The sequence below is a fragment of the Sarcophilus harrisii genome, chromosome 4, assembly GCF_902635505.1.
Source record: "Sarcophilus harrisii chromosome 4, mSarHar1.11, whole genome shotgun sequence".
NCBI classification, from domain to species: domain Eukaryota; kingdom Metazoa; phylum Chordata; class Mammalia; order Dasyuromorphia; family Dasyuridae; genus Sarcophilus; species Sarcophilus harrisii.
In genome coordinates, this window is record NC_045429.1 from 119537353 (window position 1) to 119555994 (window position 18642).

At 33.5% G+C, this 18642-nt stretch overlaps 1 protein-coding gene across 4 annotated transcripts in view; it reads left to right on the forward strand.

Annotated features, from left to right (window-relative positions):
- WDR27 (WD repeat domain 27) overlaps positions 1-15509 on the forward strand; it is a 243228-nt gene extending 227719 nt beyond the window's left edge. For all 4 annotated transcript variants that reach the window (XM_031937458.1, XM_031937459.1, XM_031937460.1 and 1 more), the window contains one exon: positions 15162-15509. In XM_031937458.1, the coding sequence (XP_031793318.1) occupies positions 15162-15212 (51 nt within the window). In that variant the 3' untranslated portion in view covers positions 15213-15509. The remainder of the gene's footprint in view (positions 1-15161) is intronic.
- The last annotated feature ends 3133 nt before the right edge of the window (positions 15510-18642 follow it).

An 18642-nucleotide genomic window follows, 5' to 3' on the forward strand; every position in this document is an offset into this window, starting at 1 on the left:
AAAGTAAAGTGACTTTATGTCATATTTTGTAATCTTATTCCTTTAACATCCTATGGGGACAGAACCAAAAAGATCACCACAATATATTTCTACCAGCAGAACAACCACAAACTTAAATGAAATGAAAGGTATTTATCTTGGCTAAAAGAATTCTCAAGAGTGACTAAGTAATGGTCTTCAAGTGATGGAGGACTATTATATAGAGAACAATGGTCAGCTGTGTTCTTTCTCAAGGGGATAAAAGGAAATAGTTTTAAAGAGAGGCAAGAAATATTTTGATCAGTTTTTTTTTGAGGGGTGAGAAATGAGGGGGAAGCATATAAGAAACAAGTATAAAATGAATAATAATAAAATGAATATACATAAAATATAATGAGAAGTTCAGGCATGTCCCTCAAATTCCTTGAAGTAAAATAGAAATGTTGTCTGGGTTGTTTAGTTGCATAAATTTGGGAAGTGAAGTAAATGAAATTGCCAAGTTCTTAGCACTCTTAGCATGATGTCTTTGAAATCGAGAAAAGTTAGAAATTAGAAATATACTACTTACAAATACAGGAAAATCTTTCTTTCTCTCTTTCTCGCCCCTCCCCCCCCACTGTCACCAGAAGTTTAGATTTCTTTACAAAACTCTCATAATAAATTATGAGATATAAAAATAAAAATTCTATTGTTCTTTCTTTCTTTATAATCATCATCCCTTCCCCTTGTTATCTATCCTTATTTCCCCAGACACTGGGTTAAAAAATATAAGTCCTACTACTAATAGATTTTTCACATTCCTTATTTTTATGAAAGATAAACCTAAAAAATGAAATTGGAGGGACTGAATATGTAACATTTTTTTTGGATCCCTTTTCTTTGTTCCCATGGATTCTTTCTCTGCCTGTTTTCCTTTTGGGTTGCTCTTTTTTCCTATTAAAGACATGACCACAAATTTAATTTCATGGCTATGTTTTATCTGATGATAATAAATGAGCTTTATTCAGAATAATAAAATTCACAAAATTGCTGCCTCCCCTTGCCCTTTGGCTCTGAGAAATGGGTTTAGGATTTTGCTCTTGCTTTCCTTATCCTTTTCAGTTCTGAGTGTAGGGTATAGACTCCCAGACCTGGGAACCCAAGATTCCATGGATAGATACAGCTTACTCTGTACAATAGAAGACCTTATAGAATTTGACAATCAGAACTGGAAGGGATTTCTGAAAATATATTCCCCAAAAAGAATATTATTACTTCTTTCTACTATTCCTTACATAATTTGATTTTGATTCATTTCACCATCTTGACCACCCTTTCCTGGGTATACTTGTGTTCATTGAAATTACAGTATCCAGAATTGATCACATCATTCCATTTTCCTGATTCTTAATGGCATACTTCTTAATGGCAGCCTAAGATCACCATCATTTTGTATTTTTTTTTTATTTAATAGCCTTTTATTTACTGGATATATACATGGGTAACTTTACAGCATTAACAATTGCCAAACCTCTTGTTCCAATTTTTCACCTCTTACCCCCCCACCCCCTCCCCTAAATGGCAGGATGACCAGTAGATGTTAAATATATTAAAATATAACTTAGATACACAATAAGTATACATGACCAAAGCATTATTTTGCTGTACAAAAAGAATCAGACTCTGAATTATTGTACAATTAGCTTGTGAAGGAAATCAAAGATGCAGGTGTGATAAATATAGGGATTGGGAATTCAATGTAATGGTTTTTAGTCATCTCCCAGAGTTCTTTTTCTGGGTATAGCTAGTTCAGTTCATTACTGCTCCATTAGAAATGATTTGGTTGATCTCGTTGCTGAGGATGGCCTGATCCATCAGAACTGGTCATCATCTAGTATTGTTGTTGAAGTATATAATGATCTCCTGGTCCTGCTCATTTCACTCAGCATCAGTTCGTGTAAGTCTCTCCAGGCCTTTCTGAAATCATCCTGTTGGTCATTTCTTACAGAACAGTAATATTCCATAATTTTCATATACCACAATTTATTCAGCCATTCTCCAACTGATGGACATCCATTCAGTTTCCAGTTTCTAGCCACTACAAAAAGGGCTGCCACAAACATTCGTGCACATACAGGTCCCTTTCCCTTCTTTATAATCTCTTTGGGATATAATCCCAGTAGTAACACTGCTGGATCAAAGGGTAACCATCATTTTGTATTATTGACTCATATTAATATTATATTCCCATAAAACCCTAACTCTTATACAAATGAATTGTTAGATATGACACTCATTACATAAAGCAGCATTGAATATTCTTTAAAAACATACAATAATTGCCCTCTGAAGACATTGCAGGTTACTTACTTTTTTTGAAATAAATGAATTTTAAATGCACCTTTTTAAAGTACCATATTCAATTTAAAAATAAACAGTATAAATCAATTTGAACAAATGTTTTCTTATCTTTAGATAAACTTGTTTGATAAAGTGATATAAAGATGACTAGCAGCAAATTATCTGTCCTTTACCCCATTTTCAAAATACTTTTACACATATTTTTTGTTTTCCTTAAGTAATGTATGCTTACATAAAGATCTTAAAATAAGGATTTTTAATTTAATCATTCTTTTTGAAAGAACTACAGATTCCTTATACAGATCACATGTGTTTTTCCATTCATACTGTTTTAATTTCCTCTATTTTTGCATATTTTTGAGATTTCAATCCACAGTCTTTCATAGTCTACAGAGATTTTGTCATATTTTCTTTTCATCTTTGGATTTTTTCTTATTAATTTTTTATATAAAGTTTATTTTCAAAAACATACACAGATAGTTTTCAATATTCACCCTTACAAAACTTTGCAAATTATTTTTTCTCCTTTATTTCCCTCCCACCCTTTCCCTAGATGACAAGTAATACAATACCTGTTAAACATGTGCAATTTTAACAAACATATTTCCACCATTTTCATAATGCCCCAGAAAAATCAGATCAAAAAGGAAAAAAAATAAGAAGGTGAACAAAACGCAAGGAAACAATAGCAAAAAAGTGAAGATACTATGTTGTGATCCACACTCAGTCCCCACAATCTTCTCTCTGGGTGCAGATGGCTTTCTTCATTACAAGATCATTGGAACTGACCTGAATCATCTTGCTATTGAAAAAAGTCATGTCCATCAGAATTGATCATTGTATAAGCTTGTTGCTATGTACGATGTTCTTTTGATTCTAATGACTTAACTTAGCATCAGTTCATGTAAATCTCTCCAGGCCTTTTTGAAAGCATTCAGCTGATCATTCTGATAGAATATTCCATAACATTCATATATCATAACTTATTCAGCCATTCTCCAAGTGATGGACATCCATGCATTTGCCAGTTCCTTGTCACTGTTTTTGTACAGGTGGGTCCTTTTCCCTTTTTTTTATGATCTCTTTGGGATATAGGCCCAGTAGAGACACTGCTGGATCAAAGGGTATGCACGGTTTGATAGCCCTTTGATAGCAGAGTTGGATTTTTTTTCTAATACTCTGAGATCTTTTGGTTTCCAACCTGATCTCTTCTTTTGATGGTCATATGTAAAGACATCTTGATATGTAGGTAATTAAATTATCTTGTATAATGTGCAGGCTAGCTTTCTAGAGGATCTTTGGATGGGTGTTAGTCTTTAGGTGGAGAAGTGATGAAGGCAGGAGAGCCACCATGAGGCTGGTCAAAGATGGAATCTGGAATCTTCTCTTGTGACTATGTCTGAGATTCCCAGTTCCCAGTCCTCTCAGCCCTTAAATACCTCAGTATGATCACATCACTATAGCAACTGAGCATGTGCCAACTGTCACCATATCACCCTAAGTATATGCCAACTAGAATGATTACATATTTAAGTATATGTTTAACTAGAGAACCATTATCCCATCAATCACACTGAGTAGGTGCTTAACTATAAGCTGTCCTTGATTCAAGTATACTTTTCCAGAGTTCCAGCCTTCTACATCTTGAGTCTACTATGAGATAGTATTGAAAACAATTCCCATAAGTTGTGGTAAGACCACAGTTCACAAAAGTGGGATTCAGGCAATCTGTCCATGGTGTTTTTTATAACTTTCTTGGAGCAGGTTCTAAAAATGTTTTATTGAATCCTTTCCAGAAGGTCACTGTTCATCTCACATCAGAGGGTAGGTGGCCACACTGGTAATACCATAGTGGTTGTTGCTGGTTTTGGCCATGTATTTGTTCTCACCCCAGCTGTTCCTGTCAACCCAGTATTTTTTCTTCTCTTCAGTGTCTTTTTCATTGCTGTAACCTATCAGCAGGACTGTAAGGTTAATGTCTTTATTATAGTTTTTGTCATGATAAATCCCTAATTTATAGAAATGGAAGCTATCAAGCTTGTATAATTTGTAGAAATGGAAGCTGTATAAATGGCCACAGAGATAGGTTCCACAGAAATCACAACCTCTGGAGTCTTTTTTTTTTTTTATCACTTTCAGGAACGGTAGCAATACCTGTGACATTGACATCATAAAAGTTTTTCTGGTACTGGCATTCACCATTCTCAGAAGTGTAGGGATAGAGATTCTCAGAATCCATGCCCTTATTGTCCTTGATGTACTGGAAAGCATTTGAAGGCCAACCCCCAGAGGAACCGGTATTACAGTACTTCCCGGTGCAATCCCTAGATTCTGCTCACTCAAGGATACCAAATTGCAGAAGAATTGCTCCTCCAAAGCTATCATTGACACTAAAAACCCACCAAAAGCCACAGTAAACCTGATTTTTAATAGGGGTGACGTAGCCATATTCTCTCCAGTCTACTGTTTTTGGAACATTGACAAAATTGAGTTTATGAATGTTGCCTCTCCAGAACTTTTTTCAGGTGACTCAGAATCTTCTCTGTGATCCTTTGTCACATAACCAAATTGGTTCATGGCCATCACGTAAGTATGCTTGCCCATGTTGTATTCCAAATTGTATAGCTCATTATTCATGTTCTCTTCCCATATGGTTCTTCTCCAACTCTCTTCATACTCTTGGTAGATCTTCTGATGCCATGATTTCCATAGATTTCAGCCTCTCTCAATATCATGAACAGGGGTTCCCAGAGTCAGCCTTAGGCACCACTAAGAAACGAAACTCCTTTTCTTAGCTGGTCCAGCAGGAAGATACAGCAGTAGGAATCTTTGTCTATGGAATGAACATAAACACATTAATAGATTTTTCAGAGAATTGAAGGTGGCTTCTGATGATCTAAGAAGCATGAAGATAAAAAACTAACTGTGCCAGGAGACCTATTTTTACTTGTTTCTATGGAGGAAGTTGCATGCCAGTAGTTTAATTAAGTTATGACTAATGTCTGCAATAACAAAACAATTCAGTATATTTTCCTCCTTTTCCCCCAAATCATGTACAATTTATTTTTTTCATTCTTCATGCTCAGGCTGTGGAATGCAATGATAATGAACCAGAACAGCTCTGAGTCTTAAAGTGTTGCCCCAAAATGGGGGGAACCTTATCTCCACTTTCATTTAAATACTAACAAATTGCTTTTTTTTTTAACAAAAGAATATTTATTTCATAATATAAACATTTACTCTTCAATATTTGAGGCTTAATCTTTCTCCCCTTCATTTTCTGGATAAAGTAAGAAGTTAGATTTACAGCTTAACTCACTTCCTAGAGAGCATATATGCTCATCAATTGGGAGATTGCTGAACAAGTTATAATATATGAATGTGATGGAATATTTTTGTATAATAGATGACAAGCAGGATGATTTCAGAAAAAAAAAACTTGAAATACATTAACTGGTGCATAGTGAACAGGAGAATACTGCACACAGTAACAATATCATACATTGAAGAACTATGAATGACTTACTTATTCTTAGCAATACAGTGATTCAATATAATCCCAAAGGAGAGGTAATGAAACATGCTCTTTGTCTTCAGGGAAAAAAATGATACTATTTGAATACAGACCAAAGCATAAGATTTCTTTCATTCATTCATTCTTTTTTCTTTTGTTAGTCTTGTATAAAATGACAAATATAGAAATGTTTTATGTGATTGAATATGTATAACATATCAGCATGCTTACTCTCTCAGGAAGGGGGGGGCAGGGTCAGAAGGGAGAGAATAGAATTTGGAACTCAAAACATTAAAAAATTCCACATTAATTTTTTAAACAATTAATTAGGGAAAAATAAAATATTAGAAATAGAAAAGCACAGAAAGTGATGATATCATAAGAAGTTATGATCAGAGGACTGTCAGAATTTTGAATTAAATAATTAAGAATTCTATTCTACACTCTGGAACTCTTTTCTTCACTTATAGAATCCTAGAATCAAAGACCTCCATAGACATTCTAATCAGCTGTTTCATCATGGCTATGGCATGATCCTGGCTTCTTGAAAGTTATAACTTTAAAACTATGCCAAAAAAGTGCAGACTTTGTTAGATTCTACCAAGCTTACAAAAACTATCCAATATAACATTTATTCTAAGTAGAAATTGACTCATGGAGCCAAGGGCACCACTCAGTGGATAAAGCATTGGATCTAGAATTAGGAAACTTGAATTCAAATATGGTCTTAAACATATTTGCTAGCTTGTGACACCTTAGGCAACTCATTTAACTTCAGTTTGTCTCTGTTTCCTCAAATGAAAAATTGGGATTATAATAGCAACTTCTTATCAGGTTTGTTGTGAGAATCAAATGAGATAAATATTATAAAGTACTTAATTTCTGGCACATAAGAGGTGCTATAAAAATGCCTATTCCTTTTTCTCTCTATTTCTTGACAGAGTCATCATTAGATGATGAATTCTTTGAACGAGATGAACCTTGAAAAAGATAAAAAGGCAAAATAGTCACGAGTCCTATGCAAATACTTTTAACTCTTGAAATGACTTGAATAGTCACAGAAAAGGGGTAGAATACTAAGAATTACACAGCTCTTAGACCTATCATTTTTCTAGCTATTACTTTAAATATAACTTGAGATGGATACAATTTATGGATACAATTTATTTTAGGGATACACAATGTATATCCAATGACCAAGAAACTGATATACAATTGGAAAAACTGAACCACATTCATGTATGTATCCTCTATTTTAACTAGATATAACTAGATAACATAAAGAAGTTGCAATTGAATAAAAGAATTACTTACAAATTTTTCTTGGGAGACAAATAAAGGATTTCAGCAGAAATAATTGTTATCCTATAGGCAACAAAGATATAATTTATGGGATACTTGGTTCTACTTTATAATGTTCACAATAAATACAGGCAAAGGGACCACGATTAAGATTGGCAATTTATACACAAATATCAATTATAGAGGATAAAGAAATTCTAAGAAAATTTTATTTTCTAAACCAAGTCTATACATGCCTTAATCTATACAGTAAGTTTAATGTGAAAAGAGATATAAGGTGTTATATGAAAAAATATATTGAAAAATGGTTTAGAGTTAAGAAATGAAAAGGTTCAAAGACATAGATTATTCAGAAGCTTCACACATATATAAGGAGGCAATTAGGTAGCTGAGTAGATAAACAGTTTCTCTGGAAGTTAGAAATGCCTGAATTCAAAGCTGGCTTTAGATAATTACCAGCTATGTTATTCCAAGCAAGTTATTTAACTTCTATCTATCTCCATTCACTTATTTCTAAAATTTATAAACCTAAACCCTAGAGTTATTATGAGGGTAAAATAATATAGCAATAAGATTATAAGATAATATTTGAAAAGTGCTATATAAATCCTAGTTTTGATTGAAGAAGAGAATTGAAGGCCAACCAAATTGGGACATGCTGAACAACACTATAAAAACCAAAATTTGACCTCTGTTCTTGTGCTTGTGCAATTATATACATATCTGTAGGACTCTATATTTATTTCTCATTATATGCAGCTTATTTTTTATAGACTATTTAGATGTTTTAATATCCTGATTCTGAATTTCACTATAGATGCTTCTGGCTTCATGTCATTCAGAGATTTAATGAATCTCTGCCTTCATTGCATCTCTAATAAAAATATTATACAAAAGAGAAACCAAAGGCACATCCCTACAACACTCAACTAGTGGCCCTTTTCTAGGTTAACAATTTGCCCTTTGATCTTTATTTATTACTCTTTTGGCTCCATCATTCAACAGCAGCAACAGAAACAGCAGTACCTACAGCAACAGTAATTGCTTATGAATGTTGTTGTTAAATTCAGTCAGTTCTGCATGTATTTTACTATCCTGTTATGCAACCCACCTATCTCCAACAAGTCCACAAGGAGAAACATCATGGAAGATTTAGTCTAAAGTCAGGTATCCCTGTTCAAACATACTTCTTTCTTTAAGTACTTGTAAAAAATTGCTTCTGTTTAAAAACTCATTGTTCTTTAGAGAGAGAATGCTGATATGGTTACCAAGGAGATCTGGCTTGATTAAAAAGTTAGGAATTCTTGATATATCAAAAGTACTGACTATTGGATAATTTTGTTGTACTTAATCATTCATCTGACTCTTCATAATTCCATGGACCACAGTCCAATAGGCCTTTCTGTTCTCTACTCTCTTGAAGTCTGTTTAACTTCCTGTTTATTGTTGCATGATACTATCCATCTTATCTTCTGCCATTCTCTTTTCTTTTTGCCTTCAGTCTTTCCCAACACCAGGGTCTTTCTCTATGAGTACTGTCTTCTAATTATGTAGCCAAAATATGTAAGCTTTAGTGTTTGACCTGAAAAATCTGAATTAACTTATTTCTTGCTTTTCAAGGGACTCTCAAAAGTCTTTTCTAGCATCATAATTCAAAAGTGTTGATTCTATAGTACTCTGATTTCCTTGTAGTTCAATTTTCATAGCCTTAGTATTACTACTGGAAAAATCATAGTATTGACTATACAGATTTTTGTCAGAAGGCAATGTTTCTGCTTTTTCAGCTTTGCCTTAGGTTTCCTTCCAAGGAGCAAGTATCTCTAATTTCATGGCTGTGATCTTTGAGCCCAAGCATATAGAATCTGACACTGCTTCCATTTCTTTTCCTTCTGTTTGCTAGAAAGTGATGATATCAGTTTCCAAGATTTTAGCTTTTTTATGTTAAGTTTCAGGTCAGTTTTTACACTCTTACTATAATGCATATCTAGAAATACTTAAGAGCCAGGAGGCATACTTGCAATACTGTTATGAGATAGAAAGAATCTCAAAAATATTCTGTCCCTCTTTTTTTCTGGACAAATCTGCATTGAACACAGTTCACTTAGTTATTTCTTTTTCTCTTAACATCTCAGGAAAAGAAGAATCCATGTCTTCCATTGATAATGCCATACAAACAACTTAATCAAGAGGATTTCCCTAAGGGCAATTAAATTATTCTTGTTACAAGTATATCTCTTTATTCTTACTCAGAATTAATTTCACACAAATAAATGTCATTTTATCATGGTGAACTTAGTTCCAAGGGCATTAAATGGCCAATCCCAATTATAAGAGATCCCATACTATGGAGAAATTTTTATTCTATTTTGTAGACTTCAAATACTCTTTAAAAGAAAAGAATTACAAGTATCCATAGAAATCGATTTCTGTGGAGAAAGGAATCAAGTTCTGAAGGGAAATGAATGGCAGAGCTGGGATTAGAACCCTGTTCTTCTTATGCCCTTGATACTCTGTTTTATCTGTTAGATACAGCTGACTGAGAAGAGGATCTTTTTCTTTAGCCTCTGTATACCTAATTATATTAACCATTCCTTTTGTGACAGTTTCTAGTTCTCTCATCATATACTTATAATTCTTCCTATTTTTAATCATAATTTTCTTCAATGATCCCTTTAAAGTGTAATACCAACTAAATATGTTCTAACCATCATAATACATAGATTATAGCAAATCCTAGGGGAGTTGTACTTAGGCATTAGGCATTAGCTCCCAATGGCTAAGCAAGAAAACTATTTCAGCTAAGACTTAGTGTGGACAGGGTAGTTGTTTTCACTAAGTTTTTATTGATTCTAACATATGACCCTTTCCCCTTGTTCCCATGATTACTTTCTCTCTGAAATCTCTTTCTCATATGATTTTCAATGTTTAATTCAAATTAGTTCAACAAACATTTTTGATGTTCCCTATATGTCAGGCACTGTGTTTTCTACTAAAGATACAAAGAGGAAAATGACTACCTTTCCTCATAACTATGCTTCCATTTTGTAGTCATATATAAATATTCTCTCTCTCTCTCTCTCTCTCTCTCTCTCTCTCTCTCTCTCTCTCTTTTGCCTCAGAAACATTGTGTAACATTGACTTAGCTTCTTGGTATCAGTGCATTTTTCATGAGTCTGTTGTGGTGATGAGACATGATACTTGACTTTAGGCTTTGTGAACACAATTTAGTTATACAGTCACTGGGTTTTCCTCAATCATTAGGAAGAATTATAATCAAGTAAGAAATGACTTATTGATAAAAGAAATAGTAAGATCATTGGGCCTAGATCAATAAGTCTCAACTAGCTCATGATGAATGGCAACAGTGGTTCCTGGCTATCATGAAAGACCTGTTAAGTAGATCACTATTGTGTAATCATCAAAAATGTCATTTGGGTCCATCTGACAAAATGTCTTGAATGCATGTAGACAGTTAAGATTGAGTATATCAGACTCCTACTGGAAAACATAATTCCATTTACATTAAAGAAGCCTGGACACAAAGAAATTAAATTTGTAGCCAAAGTTCAAATTGAGTCCATGAGTGAATTGGGAACTTAATGTTTAATGTTTATTCAATAAAGTTTGTTTCTTCTTTACTTCCTGGTGACTTCCTCACATCTTTCCTTTCCACCTCTTTTCAACCCTCTTCTCCCCCCTGCAAAATAAAAGTGATCCAAGAAAAAGTAAAAAAATGATCCAAAAGGCCGTTTTGTATGCTTCCAATCTGCCATAAGCAATATTTATCATTCTTTCCAGGAAACCATTAGTGCAATATCTTCAGCAAAGTATTTCAGACTAAATTATTTAAAGCTAGATAAGCCTCACAGTTTATATAAAATGTGTGTGGTTCACCATTACTATTCCTGATATATACCAGATATACTAGGGAAAATGCTAAAATTGATTTTACTCATATCTCTGGGTTTGAGATGTATTTGGAACAGTTGAGTAAGCATAATTCTGGTCCAACAAAGAATCAGACTTTATTCACTGTTGTCTTAAGATCTTATGCATTGACCTACATTCATTCTAAAATCTGGTTATTCTTCCTTTACTTTGTCTTTTACTAATGTCCTTTATTTTTTTTAACTTCTAAGATTAAATACATAGTGTATTGAGTCTGGAAAGCATCAACATTTTATTAATATGTACAAATGCATGATATCATGAGAAATGTGAAAGAAATATGGACCAAATAATAATGTTTATGCTACTTGTAAAAGCTTCAAAAATTTAATATGATCTAGTAGCTTGTCTCTCTTTCAAATGTTGTCTTTTGAAGGCAATGTGATGGCAGATATAAGCAACTTTTTGTTTTTGTTTTTGTTCCCTGATTTTATTGATTAGCATTCTAGTAAGTTTTGGGAAAAATAATTGTTTAAGTCACAGATTCATGATCTCATTTATGTTGATACTATATATACTGATTCCCAGTGAATCTTCTATTATTGTTGTTCAGTCATTTCAATTGTGTCCAACTCTTTGGGATCCCATTTGCAGTTTTTTTGGCAAAGATACTGGAGTGATTTATCATTTCCTTCTCCAGCTTATTTTATAGATGAGGGAACTGAGGGAAATAGGATTAAGTCAGGGTCCTGCAGTCAGTAAATGTATGAAATCAGTTCTGAACTTAGAAAGATGAGAATTCATGATTCTAGGTCTAGCACTTTATCAACTTTGCCATATAGCTGTGCCATGAGTCTTCTAGCTCAGTGGAAATTCTCCCCTCGGCCAGCTAAGAGACAGATGGGATAACCAAGACCTGGCATTTCTAATCTTTACCCTGTAATATTAGCTCATGATGCCTGGGACCATTACAAATTATCTGAATCAACCAATACCCTATATCCTTAGCAAATGCCTACTACTTGCTATTCTACTTTTCCCCATGTTACTTAACAGATACCTAAATGATCCTTAACTCCTACTTCCCATTCTATCACTTCTATCCAATTCAAGCTGCCCTGCCCCACCCATTTCTTTCTCTTGCCTATTACTTTCCATTATGCCCGCTGGAATTCCTATTCCAAACAAACTTTCCTCCATTCTGTATCTCTTTCTTCATATTCCTTCAGTCTATTTGCTCTCATCAATAACTGGCTTCTCCTAGGAGATACAGCATTCCACACTATCCTCTTCAGTACTTTCACCTGTGGCAAATTTGTCCTAGAGGAGTACATGGAATATTTTTTGTTGTTAGCTTCCATTTCCTGACTATCTCTTTCCTGCCATAATTCAGAAATATGGAGTTCAATTTTTAATTCTTTTTTTCCTATACAGATCAAGATGACTCTTGTCTATCAATTTTTATGTTCTTCATTTTTTTTTTTCTCAAGGAGTTTAATGCCTGGCTCATTTTCTTTCTTTCTTTCTTTTTTTTTTTTTCTTTTCTATCCTTGCTCTTCTACTAGGAGACCTCAGCATTCATATCAAAGCTTTGCCAAATACCTTATATTCTTAGTCCCCAATTATTCCATATCACATCTTTTCTATTACATTTCAAAATCTGCTATTGTATCATCTTTCCCCATGCCCCACTTTTCATAAACCTATTTTGTACTTTCATCACCACCTCCATCTCTTATTATTTTTCTTCATCATTTCTCCATTTCTTATTATTTTCTTAGGCCTGCTCTGAATTTACTCTGACTTTACCCAGTCTTGACTTTATAGCTATCCAGTTGAAGTCAACACTGTTCTTTGCTTGTCAAAATGACTAGCATGAATGAGCATAAACTTAAGAGGGATAGCAACCAGCGAAGCTATCAACTTGTGTTTTAAACCTAAAAACCTTTCCCTTAGCTTAGCAATATTTAGGGAATCAAATGTAATTCTAGTTCAGTTCTCCTTTCAGAGACTGGAGAAGTAGCTCTGTAGTTCCTTCTGCTTCCCTCATTTCAGGAAATGAAGTCTTCAATGCTTTCCTTCATCAAACTGTATTTAGTTAGACAGCCCACATGGATATATATATATATATATATATATATCCTATTTGAGTTGCATACTCTTTATCACAAAATTATCTAGGCAGTCTTCTTAGCTCTGCTTTACTTGATTCTCTGTCGAAAAGTATTCTGATTTGCTCTATCTGAACTCTTAGAGTAGACCCAAATCCAGTTCTTAGCACAGTGCCTTGGAATATAATAGATGCTTAACAAATGCTTGTTGACTGGACCTTCTATGCTTGCTCATATTCTGGACTTTGTGAATCTCTAGTTGGATTCTATTTAAATAGCTTGGGTTAAAATTGCTGCAATCATTTATAGTGTTTTTATTTTCTTCTCGTCTTTATTTAGCCATCTCATCTTCAGTTTCCTTTTCTTCTACGCTGGTACTTAAATCTCTTCAGCTAATGTTCTTATTATAGCACCTACATGTCATATTCTGCAATTAAGGCTTTGTCTGTAACTTATTACTTTCTCTTTTTTAATGGGTATATTTCATTTCTTATGCCATTCAGTATGGCTTTCTGAAATATGAAATGGAAGTACAAATGAAATATCAGGCCTAAACACTTAGAAATAATTTGTATTTAGGTAATAATTAGAAGCCTACGGGTGGTTAGAAGAATTGCGATGAGAAATTTTTTGTGTCACTTTCTAAAGAGAGAATAATGACTCATTAATTAACTATCTAAGTAACCTTTATTATAAATTTACATTTTTGTATACTGAGATAATCTTTACTGAGTCTTAAAGGGGTAGATAAAGTTAATTGCTTTACTTTTTCTTATAAGTATAACATATATATGTATAACATATACATTATATATATATATAAAATTTGTTGTCATAAGAGAGAATAGAACTATAATCACCATAAGAATAATAATCACCATAAAAATATTGTTTTAGATAACCTCTTATATAGTTGAGATTGTTTGTGTCACATCTACTTAGAAGAATTTTGATGAATGATATAGGACAAAATAAAATTTAATTAAATTGAATTAATTCAATTTCAGTTGACAAATATTTGATATATTGATTTATATTAGCAAAATAATCACTTACAATTGACTGGATGATTATAGGACAATTTCTAATGAGCACTGGAAATGAAAATATTTAATTTTTTAGTGAATCACTTAAATTTTGTTACCAAATTGATAGATTTTGTTGCTGTTGTAGTTGTCACTTCTATCTTGACAGTAAAAGCAGTTAAATCATATACTTGTGTTCAGACTCAAAATAACTGATTGACAACACAGGTATTTAACAGTACTTACTATTGACAAGATAGAGATAACAATACATTTGGAGTCAGAAAATCTTCCTGGATCTTTAAATTACTATTTCATTTTTAGTTTTTCTAAGTCTTGGTTTCCTTATCTGTAAAATGAAGCCTTTGAAATAGATAAAATTCAATAACTTTCAGCATCCTGTTTGTGATTCTTTGATCTTCCTGTGGCATTAGTCAGATGAAGTCTGATTCAAGACTTAAAATATCAAAATAACAAACAGATGCTAATTAAGTAATGATAATAACAACAATAATAATGATGACAATCATAGGTATTTATATGGTATGATTTCGGTACCCTTTTTATAACTTTTACAAATATTTCATCTGAACAAGTCTGGAAGGTAGATATTTTTAATATCTTAGTTTTACAGATGAAGAAACTAAGGTAGACATATTAAGTGACTTACTCAGGGTTACATACCTGGTATCCGACAAGGTTTAATTCAGGTTTCTAACAATTTATTGGTAAATTATAGCAATTAAATGGCTCATTGAATAAAGAGCTGAGAGTCAGAAATAGCTAAATTTAAAGCCAGCTTTAGATACTTGCCTCAGTTGTTAAGTGGGGATAGTAATGGCATTGGAAATGGAAATGACTTCCCTGTGTTATTATGAGTATTGTGTGAGATAATATTTGTAAAAGCCCTTAGCATAATCACTGGTAATTATAAGAATTTTGTAAATGCTTGCTATTATTAATCAATAAACATTTTTTTCCTTCTTTTTTTATCAATCACAGCTTGCCACAGCCACATTGGACGGTAAACTCCAGTTGTTTCTACCCAAATGATTGCTGACCTATGGAAGATCAACCAACATTTTTGGAAAGTCATAATTTGTTGAAAAAAAAAGTTGTTCATTCATCAGAAATAGGACAAGAAGCAGAAGGTTCTTTTTCAAATTCCAGCCTCTTTTTCAGATTTCCTTCCATGTAGGCCATATAGCCTATATTTATAAATTTAAAGTTTTAGACTTTCCTAATACTCAAAAGTGATTTTTCCTCCCCAGCTTGGAAAAATAGAAGCAGTAACACACACTGCAATAGTCTGCAGGGGTATCAATTGATAATAATTGAAGCAGAAATTTTCACACAAACATAATCCAATGTTTATTATTAAACTATGTGAAAGAGGAAAAAAACCCAATAGCTTGTTTCTGAGACAGTGATTATCGTCGAATGAATTCTGTTAAATAGTACAGAACCTTAAAGAAACTGATACCCTTCCAGGGACAACTGAATTCTATCCTGAATGGAATGGCAAATTATTGAGGTAACTGATGACTAAAGTACTTTTGTCACTGGAGTAGTGGGAAAAAAGCTTTTATTTATAGACTGTGTTATACAAACTTCAGGGTGATTTTCAGACTTCTGAATCATTATAAGTTGCCTATGCAATGATCTTAAACTGGCCTGGAGAATTGACTAGTTCCCAAAGCAGAGGTTCTGGTAATAATTTATTGTTTTTAAAATAACTTGAATTTCTTGTGGAGTTCCTGCTGAATAATGAAGTATTGGAGAAACCTAGATCTGATCTCATTTCTTGGAGTTACCTTGTTTTAGGAATAGGTTTTGCTGTATAGAAAACCCTAGATAAAATTGGCTGTAGGTCAATGTCCTGCAAACATTGTGGTCTCACTGCTAAACATGATAGCAAAAAGCAACATATTACTACAATACTTCCTAGGAAATAAAATACTATTGACTTTTAAGTTTTGCAAAATGCTGAAATCATTGTATTATTATTGTTATTTTACAGATGCAGAAATAGACAAAGTTTAAGTAACTTACCTAAGTCACTCAGGTAGTAAATATGTAAGATAGTTTTCAAATCTAGGTCTTTCTGATACCAAGGCCAACACTCTTCACTCTTTTACCCTATATAATCCACATAACACACACACACACACACACACACACACACACACACACACACACCTATCCACAGTTAATTTACTATGGCTTCCTAGTGTCATAAATTTGGAGTTGGAAAGAATCCAATAACATCATATGAACCAAATTCCTCATTTGCAATAAGAGGAGAAAACCAAGATCCAAAGAGGTTCTTAGATGCCCAGGTCACACAGGAGGGAGCAAAATTATTTTTCATTGGAAATTCAGGGCCAGGGCTTCAAGCTCTAATATTTTCTCTCCAGTGTTCCACTTCTCCACTTTTTCTTCACTTTACTTAGATAGGGAAGGGATTGAAATGTAATTTAAAGTGGTATATGGATATTTGATAGAAGACTATGTGAACCAATTAATTAGATATGGGTTTAAATCTGGAGGTTAATTTCCTTCCCCCTTTGTATCTTTTCTGTAAAATGAGGCACTTGTACTAAATAATCTCTGAAGTCATTTTGGATAAAATTCCGTGTTCTCAGAGTAGAGATATTTGTGATTTCTAATGTTCATGATCACATCATCATTGGAATTCATTGACTTCTCCCTCCCATCTCCTCCTCCCCGACTGATCCTTATTAAGGAACTAAGTCCTAGAATTATGTTAGATCACCAGAGCAAAAGCCTTGTTTTATCCTATTTTACCAAGGTCTTAAAGAAAAAAAGAAAGTGGAAGACATAATGACTGATGGGTAGCTGGTCTTTGGAAGAGGTAATCATGTTGTTCAAGCTGGATTGTGGCTGGGCCCTAAATGGAGAAATGGTCTATGGATCAGCCTGATGCTAGTTTATATACCCAATTTTGTTTGATGAAGGGAACTTGAATTATATCTTGGTGTAACTTTTTGTTTCAGTCCCTATAATTATCTAGTTCTTAAGATCCCCATATTTGGCATTTAAAAATAAAATGATTCATATTATACTTTAGATGTTAAAGGGTTTGCACAACCTTTGGCACACTGGAAAAAAAATCTTGATAATGTTTTCATAGACAACAAAGCAGGAATGAAAGTGGTTAACCAAAGTTATACTTTAGGATAGTGGTTTAAAGAATTTTTGTTAAGAAACACTTTCCATTCACTTTGAAAATCTCATTTAGAGGCATTTCTTTAAGGGAGAAGAATGCATTTTTTTCTTCTTAGAATATCACTCCATCAAGGGTCATTGCTCAAACACTGTTAACTCTGTTAAGGGCTAGAGGGTTAATCCTGAGGGGCGAGGTATTTATTCATGTTCCTTTTGAATTCCTATTTGCTATTGATTAGCAGTCAGTTTTTATTAAAATAGTATAGCAAGAACAGTAGAAAACATTCTTCTCAAACCAGCCCACTTCTTAATGTACATTTTCACTCCATACACATGCAAAAGCCTCAGGGAAAAGTGAATTCAAAGTGAATAAAGTTATTGGAAATTCTTAATTCTGAGTCCCTAGATGAGATTCTTCTCTGGCTCAATGGATCACACTCTTTGAAACTGCTTGTTTGTTTCCTAGGATGGCCATTTTTGTTTGTGTCTTTTTATCTGTGTTTATCTTTAGTGTATCTGTTTCTCCTCCTATCTAGAGATATGTTGCCTGTGTTGGTCCAGTCTTTCAAATAATATGTTCAGTGGAGGTGGGAAGTATGGTAGTCCCTTGGGGGATTACTTACTTCCTTTCCTCCACTGTTCTTGGATCTAGTACAGGTACAAAGGTCTGTTTCTTCATAGAACTCGGAAGCCTGGAGTCCTTCAGGATTGATCACCTAACTACTAAACTTATCTCACTGCTGGACCAATTGCCCTTTTTAGACATATCCTAAGAGGTATAACTTGATCTTTTCAACTAGGAAATAAATTTTTTCCTGTATGGTGTCTTCTGTTTTTCATCCAATGGCTTAACATCTTGGGACACTTTCAAATTAATTAAGTGCTTGTCTCTACATTGAGGCCAGGTTATAGAAAAACTCCTAATATCTAATTTTCTCTGTTGATTAATTGATTGTAATGGGGCAGGATCCTCTCTTTTATCTTTTTTTTTTTTTGGTTGAGGCAATTAGGTTTAAGTAACTTGCTCAGGATCACATAGCTAGGGAGTGTTAAGTGTCTGAGACCAAATTTGAACTCATGTCCTTTTGACTTAAGGGCTGGTGCTCTATCTACTGCACCAGCTAGCTGCTCCCTCTCTTTATATTTGAACAAGAACTAGGTATATTATATAGTATGGGCAATAGTGAAATGATTTACAAACTAGTTAAATATCTCAAAGAATTTAACTCCATCTCTTCCTAGGAGATATGCCATAGAAATCTTGCTATAATTTAGCCTTTCTTTATGTTAATGA